The sequence below is a fragment of the Orycteropus afer genome, unplaced genomic scaffold (genome assembly GCF_000298275.1).
Source record: "Orycteropus afer afer isolate SDZICR_OR568_19922 unplaced genomic scaffold, OryAfe1.0 scaffold00373, whole genome shotgun sequence".
Classification (NCBI taxonomy): domain Eukaryota; kingdom Metazoa; phylum Chordata; class Mammalia; order Tubulidentata; family Orycteropodidae; genus Orycteropus; species Orycteropus afer.
In genome coordinates this window covers 2688364-2708245 of record NW_006921960.1, presented here as the reverse complement: position 1 = coordinate 2708245, position 19882 = coordinate 2688364, and the positions used below count along the sequence as shown (strand labels likewise).

General features: G+C 35.9%; 1 protein-coding gene across 1 annotated transcript; it reads right to left on the bottom strand.

Moving 5' to 3' along the window:
* Window positions 1–13057: 13057 nt before the first annotated feature.
* On the bottom strand, window positions 13058–19358 carry PTGS2 (prostaglandin-endoperoxide synthase 2). Its single transcript, XM_007953134.2, has 10 exons — window positions 19307–19358; window positions 18375–18491; window positions 18107–18250; window positions 17231–17374; window positions 16449–16630; window positions 15508–15591; window positions 15129–15375; window positions 14273–14559; window positions 13616–13763; window positions 13058–13467 (listed from the first exon to the last, which is right to left on the bottom strand). Exons 1-10 carry the CDS (start codon window positions 19356–19358, stop codon window positions 13058–13060), a joined length of 1815 nt encoding a protein of 604 aa, XP_007951325.1.
* Window positions 19359–19882: the final 524 nt, after the last annotated feature.

Sequence of the window (19882 nt, the reverse complement as noted above, 5' to 3'; positions counted from 1 at the left end):
AAACAAAGTCACTGCTGTCGAGTCGGATCCAACTCATAGCGATCTCTCCCCGGGTTTCTGAGGGGATGCCACTATGGAAGTAGGTTGCCCAACCTTCCTTTGGAGGAGTGGCTGTTGGGTTTGAACTGCCAGCCTTCTGGTTGGCACTCAAGTGTCTTAGGCACTACGCCACCAGAGCTCCCATAGTGATGATAGTTGAGAATAAATAAAACATACCATGATAATGTTACAGAAAATTTATATTTTAAAGGTTCAGTTTCAGGATATGGGTAAAGAAACATTCTTGTCCTTTGCATCATTTTCAATTTTTTTCTGCTTAAGGAGAAAGATCATTTACCCACTGGCCTTTTCCTTGATTCTTTCAGAGTACTCAAACCAAAAAAAAAAACAAAACAAAAAAACAAAAAAAAAAAAAAACCCACACAAACTCACTGTCATGGAGTGGACTCCTACTCATACCAACCACCTTTGGATTTCCAAGGCAGGAAATCTAAAAGTAGATTTCCCAGTCTTCCTTCTGTGGAGTGGCTGGTGAGTTTGAACCACCAACCTTCTGATTAGCAGTCAAATGACTTAGGCATTATGCTACAATGGAAATTACTCCTTGAAGAACATGCAAATTATGATGCCCTGTGTTTTGTAAATAGTGGTCATCATGAACAGATACTGAGTAGTATGGAAAAATTATGCTATAATATTTCCACATCATCTATTGTGAACAATCAAGGACAATGGGAAAGGGCCAGTGAGTACTACCCAGGGTCCCCAGGTGCAAAGACATAGAGGCAGGAGAAACTGAAGCCTGAGAGGCTGAAGCATGAGAGCAGCCCAAATCTTAACCTATTATTTGATTTCTGTCGTGAGAAATCTAGGAAAGATGTTGATCGGGAACTTAACTGAAGATAGCTGTTCCTGTGTCCTTTAGTTTATCAAATTATGATTAGTTCTCCGAAGTTATTTCTATGGGTTCAGCTCACATTTCTTTTTCTAAGCAAAAGTACATAGAATGCTTAAATAAATAAATTCTACTGAAGACATTCAAAGGAAAGATTATTGTGAGAGCTGGCTGATCACTCTTGAAAATCAGTCATTAAAAATGAGGGTTCTTGAAAGTAATGTTTTTTTTTTCTTTATTAAAAAGTAGAATTATTAACCAAATTGTTTATATTTATTTTAAATTACTCCCCTCTCTTTTACAATCAGAAGGTGATTAAGTTCTACAAAATTCTGAGTCTCAAAATACATTTCTTAACCTCAGCTTTGTTGAAAACTATAGGGAAAAAAAGCATCTCAATGTTAAGTCTGCAGTATTAAATTGTTAAAAGGAAATTTTTCCAAAAGTTGTACAACATCAAAACTCTATATATCCATATCTATGGAATGAAGAAAAGTTAGAGAACATCAGGAGTTCAATTTTGAACATAGTATCAATTTTATTAATGTTTTTCAAAAAGCTAACTTTTGGTTTTGATGACTGTTTTGGTTACCTTGTGCTGCTCTGACAAGAATATACATACACGAATATATGAGAGGGCTTGAACAAAGAGAAATTTATTCTCTTATTTATTTATTTATTTTGGAGGCTTTAAGTCCAAGTTCAAGGTGCCAGGCTCTAGGGGCTGGGTGAAAGCCCCTCAATCTTGGACTTCAGCACTGCCTCCTGATCCCGACCCACTGAAGCTGGAGGCTTTTCTTCACTCAGACAGCTGCTGCCTGCTGAGGCTGACAAACCCAAGGTTGACAAGTAAAGATTTAAAATGGCTGTGCCCTTGGTCACTTTAAATACGTAAAATGGCTGCCGTGTGTAAAGAATCAAAATGACTGCAGCTCCGGACAGTGGAAAGTCAACAGCTCAGGTTGTCTCCCACCTTGCTATTTCCCTTCCTAGTCATAGGCCACCAGTGCAGTCATCCCTGCAGCCCTTAGTGACCAGGGCTGATCTTTTTTAGGTTAATTCTCAGGTCCCAACACCACTTGGAACAATTCAGGCTGTTGGTCCTGTCGGGGTAGCTGACAGTCCGCAGCTCTGTTTCTGTACTCACTGTTTTTGTACAGGTTTTTCCACTGGTCGGTGGCTATTCCACTTCTGTATAGTTCCTTTCAAAGCTCAGAGTTCCAGGATTATCTTCTTTATCTCTGTCAATTGGTTTTATTTTCTTTGTTGAAGATGTTCTGTGTTGCTTGTCTGCCTATTCCTCCATCTCACCAGAAGTCTTCCATATTGATTTTCTAATTCTAACAATTCCAGAGAATTCTTGAAATCTAAATATAATTGTATTTGTTCTTCTCTCTTCATTCCTGTCAGGTTTTGCATCATGTAGTTGAAGCTTTGTTATTAGATGCACACATATTTAAAACTTATGATTTATTGATAATTGATTCTTGTAGTATTATGAAAGCTCCTTCTTTTTCTCTGAGTACTGTTGGAAAATGTCTTGAAATGCAGATTTGCTTATATTAATGAAACCATTCCAGCTTTCTTATTAATGTTTTCATGGCATTTCTTTTTCTTTATTCCTTAAATCTTATCTGCTTCTGTATATTTAATATTTATCTTGTGTAAAGAGTATATAATTGGATGTTGCATTTTTATCTGGTCTGAAAATGTTTCTATTGTAATTGGAGGTTTAGTCGTATTCATGTGATAATTCATAACAACAACAACAAAAAAAGCAAACTCACTGCCATTGAGCTGAATATGACTCATAGTGGCCCCCTTTGGGTTTCTGAGGTGGTAAATCTTTATGGAGGTAGATTACCCAGTCTTCCTTCCACAGAGTGGCTGGTGGATTTGAACCACTAATCTTCTGGTTAGAAGTCAAATGCCTTAGGCATTATGCCACCAAAGCTCATTTTGATAACTCAGACAGTTGAGTTTATATATGTACTGTTTGTTGTTTTCTCTTCCTTTTTGTACATTGAGTTTATTATATTCTATTAATACACTTTGTTACTTCTGTTGACCAAACTCCACATTTTTGTTTCAATTTTAATTGGATACTATAGGTTTTTAAGGAGCTCTGCTAGCGTAGTGCCTAAGGCACTTGACTGCTAACCAGAGGCTGGTGTTTCAAACCCACCAGCCACTCCTCCGAAGGACGATGGGGCAACCTACTTCCGTAGTGATACTGCCTCGGAAACCCAAGGAGGGATCGCTATGAGTCGGGTCCGACATGACAGCACATAACAACAACAACAACATAGGTTTTTATAATATGCATTTTTTAATTTATCACATTCCACCAAATACAACAACTTTCAAATAATACAGTGCTTCACATCTATATATGAAATATAAAACCCTATACATCCATTTTAGTTCCCTCATTCATGATGCTATGGTTGTCTTATATCTTGCTTCCACATGTTTTTAGCCCCCAAATACTTTGTTATTACTCTTGCTTTAAAATCAATTCTCTTTTTAAAATTAATAGCTGAGAAACATATATTCATCCATATATGCACTATTTCATTTCTTTTCAGTACACACAGGTTTCCATCAGGAATCATTTTCCTTAGTTTGAAGTATTTCCTTTATATTTCTTGTAGGGCATCTCAGTTGGTAACACAATTCTTTTAGCTTTTGTAGGTGTGAAAAGGTCTTTATTTTGCCTTCATTTTTAAAAGGATTTTGCACTAAATATAGAAATTTAATTGAACAAGATTTTTCTTTTGCCACTTTAAATATACTGTATCTTTGCTTTCTGATGAGAAATCAGCAGAGTTTTTGTTGTTGTTCACCTGTATCTAATATATATATACCAAGACCAAACCCAAACCCCTGCCATACACAGACTCCCTGCCATAGAGTCAATTCTGACTTATAGCAACCATCACTGGGTTTCCAAGGCAGTAAATCTTTGTGGAAGTAGATTGCCTCATCTTCCTTCCACGGAGTGACTGGTGGGTTTGAACCACCAAACTTCTGGTTAGCAGTTAAATCCCTTAGGCACTGTGCCACCAGAACTCCTTATTATATATACAAATATATATATATATATATGTATGTATACACACACACACACACACATATATATATATACACACATCCATACATGTACATACATATCCACACATGTGGTAGTTAAGGTTATATGTCATCTTGGCTGGGCCTGGTTTTGAGTGTCTGGACAACTAGATGTAGTTATTCCCCATGATGAGATTGGTAATCACCTCCATGGTGGAATCTACTGGAGCAGCTGAGTAGCTGCCTTATGGATGTGGTCTGCTTATAGTATATAAGGAGAAGTTTTGAGAAAGATCTCTGCAGCTTTTTGGCATGCTTGGACCCTGTATGTGGCAGAGTCTTCAGCAGCCTCCCATGCCCTACCAATCTTAGGACTTTTCTGGACTTGAACTAGTGGCCTGTTGTGTAGTTTGATAATTTTGGGACTCTGCCATTTTACTTGTCTAACCTTGGGCTTGCTAGCTTCAGCAGCCAGCAGCTGCCTGAATGAAGAGGTGCCTTCAGCTCCAGTGGGGCTGGAGCAAGAGGCAGAGCTGAAGCCTGAGGTTGAGGAGCCTTCACTCAACTCCTAGAGCTGGCACTTTGAACTCAGACTTCTAACCTCCTAAACTATAAGGGAATAAATCCCAGTTTGTTAAAGTCATCCTATTTGTGGTATTTTCTGTTAGAAAGGCATTTGAAGTATTTTCTGTATGTTGTTGTTGTTATGTGCTGTCAAGTCGGACCTGACTCATAGCGACCCCTCTTTGGGTTTCCAGGCAGTATCACTACGGAAGTAGATTGCCTCAACTTCCTTCCGAGGAGTGGCTAGTGGGTTTGAACTGCCAGCCTTCTGGTTAGCAGTCAAGTGCCTTAGGCACTATGCTACCAGAGCTCTCATTTTCTGTATATATATATAATATACACACACACACACACACTACCAGAGGTATATATACATAGAGTGGTGGGTATATACATATATGTATACCTGTGGTAAGGCATTTGGCTACTAACCAGAAGGTCTGGGGTTCAAACTCACCAGTTGCTCTGCAGGAGGAAGATGGGGCAATTTACTTCCATAAAGATTTACAGCCTTGAAAACTCTATGTGGGTGGCTATGAGTTGGAGTTGACTCAATGACATTATATATATATATATATATATATATATGGCTGCTCTAAAGATTTTCTCTTTCTCATTGGTTTCTATCATTGTATTATGATGGGCTTTGGTACAATTTTTTTTTTTTTTCCCATTTATCCTATTTGGCATGTGTTGAACTTAGTTATTTATGGTTTACATTATTCACCACATATGGAAAAGTTTTGATCATTGTTTTTCAATAATTTTTTCTTTCTGGTATTCCAATTACACTTATTAAATTGCCTGACAGATTATAAGACTATTCATATAATTAGTCCAAGGATAAGATGGACAATGAGGACCTTAGCCATCATGACCCTGAGACCAGGAGAAGATGGTGCTTAGCTACCAATGCCAAACATTTGGAAAGGGATCAAAACTGGAGATCCTGGATTGAGTGGGAGGAAAAATGTGGAACAAAATTCAAAAACACAAAAATGACCAGAATTACTAGTCAGACAGAGTGTCGTGGAACCCCTGAGACTATGGCCCTGGGTTACCCTTTGAGCCTAGAAATGGACTCACTCATATGGCATGGTTCTCAGCTCAACAGTAGAAAGACCTACATGCAGAAATCCTACCCCAGGGCTATGTACTCACCCACTCTAGGGAGATGCACTCCTTCGATGCACCCTGATTAGGTATGAGACACCAGAGGGGCAACATTCACATAAAGGGAAAGCTGGGGAGACAAAAGAAGTTCACAGGGAGGGGTTAGTCACAGGGACAGGAGGAGAGGATAGTTTGTTATGGTCGGGGATGGTAATCAGGGCATGAAATCAAATGTGCATGAACTGTTGAATATAAAACAAATTTTCTTTGTAAATTTGCACCAAAAGTACAATAATTTTTTTAAAAGACTATTCATAGTTTACCTTTTCTCTCCCCCTCTCTCTTTCTCTGTGCCTCAAATGAAATAGAATTTGCCCTATTTTCAAGTATACTGATATTTTCTTCAGTACTATCTAACCTACTATTAAACAAACACAGAGAATTTTTCTTTAGATAAATTTCTTTAGATATACTCTTTTCCAGTTTTAAAATTTCAACTTGGATATTTTCATAGATTTTTCTTTGATGACTCCCTATTTGTTTCCTCATTATGTTATTTCCTTTAAACCTATAAACACATTATAACAGCTATTTCTACTAATTACTTATTTGTTTCCATATTATGGGTCACATTTTTCTGCTTTTTCCCCTGTCCCACAATTTTGATTGTATTCTGGACGCTGTTAATGCTGTATTGTTGAGTGTCTAGATTGTGCTGTCTTACTATAGCATTGAGTTTGTTTCTGACTTTCAGTTAATTTACTCACAAAATTAACTTGATTATTCTAAGGATTATTGTAAAACATTGTTAGTGTAGTTCTACAGTGACCTTCTCTTTAGGGGTTAATTAGCCTGTTGCTAAGTCATACCCTTTCTAGTGTCTCTACTGAATGCTCAGGGTATATGAGATATTTCTACTCTGGATGTTTAGAACTAGAGCATTTCTCAGCCCTGTGAAAATTCTAGTAGTTATTTAGCTCCCAGCTTGCCAATTGTTTGGTCATTGTATATGCACAATTTAATATTCAGACAAAGACTTCTGGTTTCTGCAACAACATATTGCAGATGCTCTAGTGGCCTCAAATTCTCCATGAGTAGGAATAGACTCCAAAGGCTAGTGGTTTTGTGGTATGGTTGACAGAATAATGACTCCCCAAAATGCTTATCCTCAGAACCTTTGAATATATTATCTTATATGTCAAAAAAATACTTTGCAAGTGTGATTAATTTAAGGATCTTTAGTAGCTTATCCTGAGTTATCTAGTGAGCCCAATGTAATCAAAGTATCCTTATAAGAAGGAGAAAGGAGAGTCAGAGTCAAAGAGAGGTGGAATATGTTATCCTGCTGGCTTTGAAGATGGAGGCAGAATGATGAGCCAATGAATGCAGGTGACCTCTAGAAACTGAAAAATAGAAGGAACAGATTCAGCCTTAGAGTCTTCAAAAAATAACACAGCCCTGCCAAGACTTTTATTTTAACCTCATAAGAGCTATTTTTCACTTCTGACTTCCAGAGCTGTAGAATAATACATCTGTCTTGTATTAAGTCAGTAATTTATGATATTTTGTTATAATAACAGTTGAAAAGTAAAATATATGACAAGTAAATTTCTAGAAACTGCCAAACTCCATCGCAGAGTGCGTATCTCTGCTTTCTAATACCTTACCCTTTCTTCACGAATCATCACATACTCTCTACTTTCATGACATCTATTCCTATTCATTGATGGAATATTCTTAATGCTTATTAAGTGTCAGGTACTGTTCTGGGGGTCATGAAGAATACAGATAATCTTGCTTTCACAGAAAAATTACAGAGGAGACGTAGATGATAAACAGACAAAAAAATAAAATATCAGATAGTAATAGATGTCATGGAGAAATGAAACAGCTTTAGTTTAGATGGTTAGAGAAGGCCATTTTGAGTAAGTGACTTTTCAACTGAGATTTGAATATCAAGAAGGATCCAACCTTTTGAAAATCTTCAGAAGGAGTATTCTAGGCAGAGGCAACAGTGTGCAAATTGCTGCTACTGCACAAACCACAAGAGGCTTATGTGGCTGGAGAATAGAGGACAAGGATGGCAACCTGTAATAGATGAAATCAGATAAGTAGACAGAGGACAGCCCTAGAGAATCTCATAAAATAGAATAAGAAGTTAATAATTTGTTTGTGGTTTTAAACCAATAAGTTTGTGACATTTTTTAGAGCAACAATAGAAAACTAATATATATGGTAAATGAATTACTAATTTTAGAAAAGAAAACCAACTGTTTTCCAAAGTGGGTGTGTCTGCTTTCCAATATCTTATATTCTTCCAGAATCACCATATTTTCCACTTTCATGAAGCTTATTATTTTCTTTGATCAAGTGAATAAGCTACAGGAAAATTTCTAACAAATTGCTCTCACAACTACCAAGAAATTGGTTTGATGTGAGGCAATAATAGAAGAAGAAACACAAATTAAGAGAGGAGTTCTTTGACTAGGTTGGTGGCAGTGTAATTGGTGAAAGGGTGCCAGATTTAGTATTTGTCTGCAGGCATAGTCAACAGGTTTGTTACTGGATTGGCTTGGAGTAGAAAGATTTTTGTATTAAGAACTAGGGGATAGTGGTGCCTTTCATTGTGGAAAATTATTATTTTAGGTATGTGATGCAGAGATATAAAATAAGCAATTCAGTTTAGGAATTTGAGTAGAGAAGTTGTCAATTGACAGTTAGATTGGTCCCAGAGACATATGTTTGGGAATTATTAGTGCTTCAAACTACAATCTTGGATAAGATTAATCTGGAAAGGAGTTGAGATAGAGAAGAGAATGAGGAATCAAGCTACTGTAGTACACAGACACAGTAAAGGAAGAAAAGCCTGTAACAAAACTGAGTGGCAATTGCTTATGAAAATGGAGGAAGACCAACAGAGTCAAACCACGCAACCAAGAGAAAACAAGCAAAAATACTTTGAATAAGGTCATTTATATTGAATTTATATTCATTTATATTGAGGGCTGAGATGTCAAATACAATAAAGACAGAAAAATTACCTTTATATTTGTAATATGGAGTTTTTGTTAATTAGAAAATTCTCAAAGGGATGGCTGGTTAAGAAGACCAACTGCACAGGGTTAAAGAAAGGATACAGGTTGGAAAATGAAGCAGAAATTTAAACCAGTTTTGCATATTGATGGGAATAAGTTTGGAGAGAGATAGAGAAAGAGAGAGAGAGAGATATTAATAGTGCAAGATAGAGAGGAGATTTTAAAGAATCAAATTCGTGTAAAATTGGAAAGGGGAGATGATTCAGAGCATAAATGGAGTGGTTGGCTTTTAGCAGGAAACGGTACATACTATCTTCATAAGTCAGGAAAAAAGGCAAAGTGTTTGAAAACATTTGTGGATTGTGTAGGTAAGTTGGTAGGTTTGTGATGTGTGGGAAAACGAACATGCTCTTTTCTGATTTTCTCAATGAAATATGAATCAAGGGCATTCGGTGAGAGTAGAGATGTAAAATAATTGTCATAGAGAGTGGGAAATGGAAAATACTAGGGAAGTGTTACAGGCAAGGTTGAGTACCTGTTTGAGAGTGTGGCCATGAAATTATTCAGTACCTTTGTGTTTTCTTCTAGTAATATTCATCTTCTGAAGGTTAAGAATAGATTAGGAGGATTGCTGAATTTAATCAAGTTTTTCTAGTTGAGTATCATAGAAAGAGAGTAGTCAGGGAGCAAGAGAGTGATTGTGATGGGCAATGGAATCTAAGCTGAATGAATAAAGGAATGAAGACATAGGGGGGCAATAGATAATGAAGTGATGGGGTCAGTGAATCAGAAGGCTTAATGAAACTAGAGTTAGAGGTTAGGGTACTAAAATAGGTGAACTGGAAGGATCGAAGTGTTGGTAATAAAGAAAAGGATGCTTAAAGTCAAGATTTTGGATATGATATGGTAACTGATGATGAGATCAAGGTATACATGTTGGAAAAGGGTATCATTTGAATGAGAAGCTCAAGGAAGAGAGAAGCCAGGCAGGATGTTATACATGTGGTCTAAGTGGATACTAACAATACCAGGATGTCAAGAGTAGGTGTACAACAGAAGCCAGTGAGCCAAGTCACATGCATCAATTATTTGCTCAACTGAGTATAATCTCTCCTAATTTCAAATTCCCTTTTAAAGTTTGTATCCTCTTCCCAACCTTTGTTTTATTCTTTGCTTTTTGTGTACTTGATTCCCCGCCCCACTTCTTCTAGAACAGGTAATGAGCTCAAACTCACACATAATCTAAGACAATATTGCAGTGAATAAGAGGTTATAAATAGTGGCCCTGGGAAGCTTCTCTATGACTGAGGGTAGACCATTTCATTAAGGGCCAGTATAATTTTGAATAGATAGGAGAACACAAGCCAGTGGTTTACTTTAAGGCTAATGTATCAGAGAAATCATAATTCAAAGACAAGATATATGGAAACGGTCAAAATTTATTTTTCAAAGTGATTTTTCAATTGTTAAATAGTAAAAAAATAAACAAAAATTCATTTAAAGATTTCTTTTTTTACATAAGTTAATTTAAATACACTTTTGTCAGAGACACCAAAACATTCACATATAGATTCCCAATTCCCAGGTTCAGTCAGCAGGTTGATGTTAAAAACAAATCAAGTTTTTTTTTCAAAGACCATTTAAGTTAACAATTTTTTATACTAGCACTTCTAACACTGATTATGTGTTTTTTAACATTAAACCTTTTAAACATAAGAAAAATTCCCCTGAGCTATTTCTCTTTAATGACACTTATTTCTTATTCTCCCACTTCCCAGATGTATATTTTTCATTTATTTACACAAACACTGATTTTATCTGTAATTAGCACTTGGTTTAAAAATAAGAAAACCAATAATACTTTGTACAGAATAAGTCCTTAACAAGTTATGATTGAATGAATTAATGAAGCACCCACAGACTCTTCACAGAGGTCAGTATTATGACACATCCAGGCTAATGAGACAAAATTCTCTGTGGGCTGGTATATAGATTAACCCTAATAATATGAATTCTGTCCTTAATTACTTCATTGTACTAGAATTGGGCTATGGTATAATTCATTCATAAAACTTAATTCAATCATTTCTCTTGATTGTTTACATAATTTAGAGAAGTAATGCAAAATAAGAAATACTGATTCTGACATAACGAAAAAAAATCAGTGATTACAGGGTTGATCACAATTTATAATATTAATGTCCTAATAAAATATAAATAATAATCTTCAATAAATTAAGTAAATACAGTACCAGAAAAATGTCAGCTGACAATGAGATGTTGAAAAGAAGAAGTATCTTCTTGTTGGCAACTATTCAGAATTTTTTTTTTTTTTTAACAAGAAAAGGCTTTCTTTAGAATAGGAATATAACTTCCTGTAAAGAACACCTCTAGTTTTTTCTAAGGCACCAACTTCTTTGGTTACAGATAAACTTAATTATAAGCAACATTCTTGGTCTTTCAGTTAAAGTAAGCTCATACTCTACTGTCTTTGTTAGAGCATTGTTTTCTTCTTTTAGTCACCTTAACCAAAAAACTAATTGCCCTTGAGTTGATTCTAACTCGTGGTGATCCCATGTGCATCAGAGTAGAACTGTGCTCCATAGGGTTTTCAAGGTGGTTTTTGGGGAAGCAGATCACCAGGCCTTTCTTCTGAGGCCCCTCTGGGTAGACTAGAATCTCCAACCTTTTGGTTAGCTGCTGAGTGGGTTAACTATTTGGACCACCCAGGGACTAAGTTATCTTAAGAGGCATTAAATAGCAGTCCTGAGCTGAGGTTTCCCTGAAAACTTGCAAAAGTTTAAGTGAGAAAATATAGGCAGACAGTCCACAGAAAGACTGATTCAGATCTTAAAATCAGGAAAACAAAATAGAAGAGGAAAATGATCAGAAAAGAGTATCTCTTAGCAAAATGGCTAAAAGAAAATCAAAGGAGCAACATGCAGGTCGTCAGGCTTGATTCCAACGCACGTACTGAATTGACTTAGTTAAGATTTCAACAAACATGCGCAATGAATTTAAGGATTTTTAAAGAGGTTTTCTATGAAATCTACGCAATTTTTTGCACTCTGACATGGAATGCTAAGTTATGCTCCAACCAAACCAAACTCACTGCTGTTGAGTCAGATCCAACTCATAGTAAGCCCTCCTTGAGGTTCAGAAGCAGTATCACTATGGAAGTAGATTGCCCAACCTTCCTTCTGAGGAGTGGCTGGTGGATTTGAACCACCGGGCTTCTGGTTAGCAGCCAAGTGCCTTACGCTACCAGAACTCTTTTGCTTGTTACTGGTCACGTAAATTCTGGAATCTCTTAACATAAAATATTCTTATTTTAATTGAAGATATGTTGTAGTGGTCCTACCACCTTAACGCATTTGGCATTTTGATGTTATCAAAAGGAAGTTTTAACAATATAGATTTTCACTCTTAAAAAAAAAGGAATTTCTCGTATAGAATGTTTTAATCACTAATTTGTGATTTTATAGATTTAAATTTATGACAGCTCTTTCTAGTGACAGAAAACCAAAACCAAATCAAATCCTCTACCATCGAATTGATTCTGACTAGTGGATTTGAACTGCTGATATTCTAGTTAGCAGCCAAATGCCTTATCCAGTATGCCACCAGAGCTCCTTTCAATTGACAGAAGTACAAGTTTAATAACTTTAGTGTAGGCAATAAAACAAGCTTTTAAAAGTGACTCTACTCTGTGAATTTAGAAAATTTTAATTGTTGCTTATTATCTCATAATCATACTCATAGAGACACCTCCTTGGGTTTCTGAGGCAGTATCACTACCGAAGTAGATTGCCAAACCTTCCTTCCGAGGAGTGGCTGGTGGGTTTGAACCACCAGCCTTCTGGTTAGCATCAAGTGCCTTAGCCACTATGCTACCAGAGCTCCCTAGCTTTAAAAATATTGACCTGTAATAATTGCTAATGTCAGATTTAGAAATTAATTTAAAAATACATTTGTCCATTTTTCTTTTTGGTTTGATAACAGATAAATGTCTACAATCACGTCAGTATACCAAAAATGTTAATTATTTCTAATGCATCATAGAAGATACATTGGCAATATAAATAATGTAAAAACTTGCAGCATTTTGCCATCTTGTTAACAACATTTAATGTTTGTTAAATGATCTTATGCTTTTGTTACTGCTGTTTTGTTCATATTATAACACAAACTGTCACGAGAAAATACATCTCTAAAGTAGTAACACATGAAAATTTTCACAAGTTTAATCCTTTTCTCCGTAACAGGAGTACCAACTTCTGTTACAGAAGATGTAACATGAGGAGTTTAATATAAATTATTAAATAATTAACTTAGAGGAAATAGTTCATATAAATAAATAAATATGATCAGTAGACTTCTACAGTTCAGTTGAACGTTCTTTTAGCAGTACTCCAGGGTTGATATCGTCTAGTCTGGAGGGAGAAGAACTTGCATTAATGACGACTGTTTTGGTGAGCTGTGGATCTGGTACACTGAATGCAGTATATGGACAGCCCTTCACATTGTTGCAGATGAGAGACTGGATTGAGGCTGTGTTGATGATTTTAAAACCTACTTCCCCACCGAAAGTGCTAGGCTTCCAGTAGTTAGGAGAACATATAGGATTACCCATGAGTCCTTTCAAGGAGAATGGTGCTCCTAATTCTACCATGGTCTCACCAAAGATGGCATCTGGACGAGGCTTTTCTACCAGAAGGGCAGGATACAGCTCCATAGCATCAATGTCACCATACAGTGCCTCTAACTCTGCAGCCATTTCCTTCTCTCCTGTGAAAGTGATAGATTCAAGCAATGTAAAACTTTAAAGACAAAAAAAAAAAAAAAAGTTTTACCCCCTCACTCAGTTTGTTTTCAATGTATCTGTTCTGTTCAGTTTGACCCCGGATTCTTTTAAGAAGCTTAGACTATTTCTCACCAGTAAGGTCTTCAAATGACAAATAGGGCCTCATCCTAAAGCGTTTGCGGTACTCATTAAGAGGCTGGTATTTCATCTCTCTGCTCTGGTCAATAGATGCCTGTGCCACTTTTTGTACTGCAGGTGCAACATTCCTGCCACCAGCAACCTGTGGAAAATGAATTAAATTGTAAAACAAGATTTTTAGGCATATTTACAATTCCTATTTCAAAGCATTCATTGGGTACAAAGTTAGTAATGCTGATGCTCCCCATAAGATTCAAGTTTTTTTTTTTTTTTCCTGAAAAGATGCTTACACACATTTCAATGAAAGCTATGCTTACCATTCAATGGAGCATTAGTCCAGAGCTATTTCACTTTTTAAAATTATAAAATCTAAAAGTTATTTAAGTCTCAAATATTTCTAATAAGATTATACAAAGTTTTTGAAAATTTTTATTTTTAAGCAATAAATATTCATTGCTCTTTCTTGGAAATAGTAGACTTAAAGTTTTAATTTAGACTTTTCAAAAAAAATGTTAGGCTTCTTATTTTAAGAAAAATTTTACAAGAAAAATAATTGATCTTTTATTCAGTTCAAAAACAATCATTTCTATGACAGAAATTCTAAAGTTCACTGACTGGTCTTTTGTTTTGTTTTTCAATAACAATGCTTACCCTGCCAGCAGTTTGCCTGGTGAATGATTCCACAAAGTTAGTAAGTCCATGTTCCAGTAATATAGAGTTGTTGTAGATAAACTGTTGATAGTTGTACTCCTGATTATCAATTAGAAAGGCATCAGGCAGAAGAGGATGCCAGTGGTAGAGTGTGTTAAACTCAGCAGCAATGCGATTTTGGTACTGGAATTCTTGGTTGAAAAGCAGTTCAGGGTCAAACTTCAGTTGGAAGTAATAGCCACTCAAGTGCTGCACATAATCTTCAATCACAATCTTAATAGTCTCTCCTATTTACATGAAAAGAATTAATATTAATCATTTCTAATCATAATCTTAATAGTCTCTCCTATTTGCACAAAAAGAATTAATACTAATCCTTTCTGATCACAAACTTTCTGGCATTTGAAATACAATTTTATTAATTTGCTATTCCTTCACTTCTATTATTGTTTGCCTTTTTAATGTCAAGACAAAAGGTAACTATATTACCTTTTGCTCAAGAATAAAGACTTGGTTATATGGGCTTTTTTTTTTTTTTTTTTTTAATGAATATTGAGCATGTGACTTTACATTCACTATGTTGTTGTTGTTACCTCCCTTTGAGTCAGACCTGACTTATAGCGACCCCTCCTTGAGTTTCGAAGGTGGTATCACTATGGAAGTAGATTGCCCAACCTTCCTTCTGAGGAATGGCTGGTGGGTTTGAACTGTCAGCCTTCTGGTTAGCAGTTAAGTTCCTTAGGCACTACACTACTAGACTCCTTACATTCACTATTCCCTCAGAATTACTCAAACATAGAAAAGATAACAAATTGTTTTCTCTGGGCAAGAAGGTTTATTTTCTTTTGTTGCTTACCTATCAATATTAGCCTGGTTGTCTGGAATAACCGTTCATCATCCCATTCTGGATGCTCCTGTTTAAGCACATCGCATACTCTATTATGTTCCCGAAGCCAAATTGTGGCATACATCATCAGACCAGGCACCAGACCAAAGACCTCTTGGCCCACGGCAAAGCGATGGTGCTCAGGGACATGAGGGGGGTAGATCATCTCTGCCTGAGTATCTTTGACTGTGGGAGGATACATCTCTCCATCAATTATCTAAAAAATTACAGTAATAAATAAACATTGATTAAAAAGAGTTAAAGAAATAATTTTTTATGATTAATGATTTTAAAATATAGATCTAGATGATGGGTCACAATAAATTCTTAATATTCAAATTGAACAAACCTGATATTTCATTTTTCCATCCTCGAAAAGGCGCAGTTTATGCTGTCTATCCAGAGTTTCACCATAAATATGATTTAAATCTACCTAGAATATTACAGAAAAATTTCAATTTGTTACTGCTGAGTTGTTTTTATATAAAATATTTATTAAATAACTTGCCATTAAGTAATTTGATAATTTAGCTTGCTTTAAAATTTTTCAATAAAACACACATTTTTATCATAATCTCAAAATACACTAATTTGTTTAGCCATTAAAGTTACCAAATACTTGTGTTCAATGGTATTAATATCTCATATGTAACTTATATACTTCAGTGTAATTTACATAGTATTTTTAAACAAAGCATTGGAAAACCTGTTATAAGTGTAAAATTTTTATTGATATAATGAAATTTTGATACTGAAATTCAAGAGAAAATAATGATGTAAAAAAATCTTATTTTATAATATTTAAAACTACCCAATCTGGATACTAAAATGCCTTTGAAGTCACAATATTTTGCAATGAAAATATTTTAACCTAAGAGCCAAATTATAAATAGTAAGAGTAATAATTATAACAATAATAATCTATGATCTCTGGTGGCACAGTGCTTAAGGCATGTGATTCCTAATCAGAAGGTTGGTGGTTCAAATCCATCAGCTACTCTGCAGAAGGAAGATGGGGCAATCTACTTCCGTAAAGATTCCCTGCCCAGAAACCCAATTTGGGTCGCTATGAATTGGAATTAACTAGATGGCAATGTGTATGCATGTATGTACGTATGTCTAACCAAACAAGTGAATTAAAATGGAAAACTTCATTAAGATTTTTCCAGAGAGAGAATTATTTAAAAAGATGGTGAATTATTTGGTATGGGAAACAATTTTTTTTTTTTTTTGCCTTTAATGTTAGCGTTCACTATGATATGCTATAATTCTAATTTGACTCTGTCTTACCCCATGGCCCAATCCTTTGGTGAAACCTGGTCCTCGCTTATGATCTGTCTTGAAAAACTGATGGGTGAAGTGCTGGGCAAAGAATGCAAACATCATATTTGTGCCCTGGGGATCAGGGATGAACTTTCTTCTCAGAAGAAATTTTTCCACAATCTCTTTTGAATCAGGAAGCTCTTTTTTCCCTAAAAGATGAGAAAATTACAGTAAGAATTTATAAGTTCAGGTAAGCAGACGATTGTCAGTTTACCAGAGCATTCTTCATATATAAAATAAATGTGAAAATAATTATAATATCAAAAAGTTCTTTCACAATTTATTATTGAGTGGTTTTATCTATTCTTGTTTAACTAGCATTAGTTGCATTTTAAGGAGCTCTGGTGGTGCAGTGCCTAAGGCATCTGACTGCTAACCAGAAGGTTGGTGGTTCAAGCTCTGCAGCTACTCCACAGGAAGAAGATGAGGCAATCTACTTCTATAAAAATTTGTAGTTTTGGAAACCCACTAGGTGTTGCTATGAGTGGGAATTGACTCAATGGCAGTGAGTTTAGTTGAGTTTTAATGAAATAATTTGAAACTATTAAAATATTATAGCAAAATGCTCACTCATTATCATGTAATAATTTACACAGATTAACACTTTAAAAAGAAATCTCTGTATAGATATTCATAATAAAGGAAAAATATACTTTTATTAACAGCTAAATGGTAGTCTAAGATTGAATTTTCTAGATAGCAATCCAACCTCCATTGCAATGAAGACATCTCTGCATCCTGTAACTTACCTTTCACACCCATCGGAGTGGGGCAGTCATGAGGCACAGGAGGAAGGGCTCTGGTATAATAGGAGAGGTTGGAAAAGGCTTCCCAGCTTTTGTAGCCATAGTGAACATTATAAGTTGGTGGACTGTCAATCAAATGTGATCTTGCTGAAATTTCCAAGAAAAAAAAATTTGTTCCCATAAGCAAAGCAAATCAACATTTATTTTTATTTTAAAATAGAAAAATTGGACTAGAGATTGAATTCAGTTTCAATGATCAGATAGTGTATTTTAAAACAACTATTCTTTAAGGTCTAACTGCCACTTACAATCAAAAAAGCAGAAATAATGATTGATTAATATGCATCTTTATACATATATACATTATAGATACTTTCCAAAGCAATCTTGCAAGCTTGATTTTTAGACAACAACCCAGTTCTCAAGAGATGAATTAACAGGAATGGCTGGCTTGGAACTCATTTTACAGTAACAGAAAGTTTTTTTTTTGTTTGTTGTTGATCCAAATAAAAATTAGCTATTTTTAAAAAATGGGTGCTATGCTTTCAGAAAAATACTATGGCTTATTCTCATTCAAGAAACAACTGGACCACAGTTCCCTTTCAACTTAGCAGGGACAGTGGTAGAGTGAAATGTAGAAAAGGTGTACAGTGTTCTAAAATAGATTTATGACTATGAAAGAGAACTGTACAAACTGGATGAGACTCAGATTTCAGTATTTTTAGCCATTGAAATAGAAGTCATACTGAAAAGGTATATTTAAAGTCATTTTGTCAAGGTTGGAAATATATTTTTGGATTAGGCTTAGTAATCCACAGTACTATAAAGCACACTTTTCTCTCAGGAAGATGAAAATCTTAGAAAGAGACTCATACTTACATGTTAACACATATTTCATAATGGCATTTCTCAGAAAGGGAAGGTTATTGACAATGTTCCAAACACTCTTGAAGTGGGTAAGTATGTAGTGTACTGTGTTTGGAGTGGGTTTCAGTAATAATTTTATTCTTGTCAGAAATTCAGCTGCAAAAAGAGAAAAGAAGGGCAGCAGAAATTAACATGACTGTTAATTTCCAAAACAATTAACTGTAAAATAATAACTGTATATAGTTCCATTTCAAGTGAGGGAACCTAAGGAAAAACTTACGTGTTGAACAGTTTTCACCATAGAATCCTGTCCGGGTACAATCACATTTATACTGGTCAAATCCTGTGCTCATACATACACCTTGATTTTGACATGGGTTGGAACAGCAAGGATTTACTACAATAAAAATAACGACAGGAGAGAAATCATTCTTCAGTGTCTTACTCTTGACTTCAACATTTAATTGTTTTTACTAATGGGCCAACTTGACAAAAATAAATCCAAGAACTATATAGGTGGTCATGGGAAAACAATTTTTTCAAACCTGCCTCACTGAAGTGTTATAATTTAGAAATATCAACTTCCTATTCTAAATAAGAGTAACAGAATATTCAACCTGAGAAATCATGTTGCTAAGCCTTTTTCTTAATAACTTTTTAGGTGTAAAAATTAGCATTTTTAGGAAGCTCAAATAAGTAGCAGTGCCAAAATTAAAACGGATAGATCTAGTATAAAAATTTTAGGAAAATTTTCAAAATAAAATATTTTATAAATGTTTGATTATAGTAAAATAAAATAAAATAATCTAGGCTTTCCTGGGGCAGAAAAGCACTATCATATTTCAAACAATTATTCCCATTCAATTACAGTAAGTACCACCACAAACAAACCTTGTATGTATCTGTATCAGATTCTATGTTATGATCACGACAATCTGCAAATCAGTATCACCACTCACACTTAGCAGAGGAAAAAAGCGAGGCTTAGACCAGTTAAGAAACTGTTTCATGATGAGCAGAGCTGCTGGCAGAGCTAGCAAGCATAGGCACCACTTTCTCACTTAAGTGGTCCAAGTTCGGAACAAAGTCATGCAACTTTTGTATTCGGAAGAGGAGAGTGTTCAGCTTACCGGGAAGGACCCGGGAATCAGAGCGGAAACTGCCCGGGGCCAGGATCCAAGGAGTCCCTAGTGCCAAGAGCCAAGTACTCACCTGCTTGGCTGAGTGCCACGGCCGTGCAAAGCAGCAGGACGCGGGCGAGCATCTCTGCAGCCGGCTCAGTGCGAAGTGCAGGGCGTTCGGAGGTGTGTATGTCAGTGGAGTCCGGACTGTAGAAAGAGGCGCTGTTGAGGAGATCTTGGCGGTACTCCTGACGCTTGCCTCAAGTCCTTTGACAACTGGAGGCTAACGGGGAAACACTTCCCCTTTTATGAGTGAAAACCAAACCCACGTGACCTAGTGACTGTTTTTTTCCGCCTTCCTTACGTCCCGCAATTTTTTTTTTTCCCTCGACGCTCAATTAATTGCGTAAGTCCAGGGGTGGAAACATTTTTTATGACACTCAAGTGAGAAAAATCGGAAGCTCAAGAAGCTATCCTCTGCTGCCCCGCAACGCAAAAACGCAACCACTGCAGTGGAGTAGAATCCGACACATAGTGACCCCTCCTTGGTTTCCGAGGCTGTATCTCTACAGAAGTAGATTGCCCAACCTTTCTTCCCAAGAGTGGCTGGTGGGTTTGAACCGCCAGCCTTCTGGTTAGCTAGCAGTCAAGTGCGGATTGCACCCCC

What these genes read in the sequence shown, in the direction of transcription:
- PTGS2 (XM_007953134.2), bottom strand. Translation starts at nt 19,358, where the DNA reads ATGCTCGCCCGCGTCCTGCTGCTTTGCACGGCCGTGGCACTCAGCCAA. An exon ending in TATGAAATATGTGTTAACAT is followed by an intron (nt 17,375 to 18,106) that starts GTAAGTATGAGT and finishes TGGAAATTTCAG; the next exon opens with CAAGATCACATTTGATTGAC. An exon ending in AACCAGGCTAATATTGATAG is followed by an intron (nt 14,560 to 15,128) that starts GTAAGCAACAAA and finishes TCATGTAAATAG; the next exon opens with GAGAGACTATTAAGATTGTG.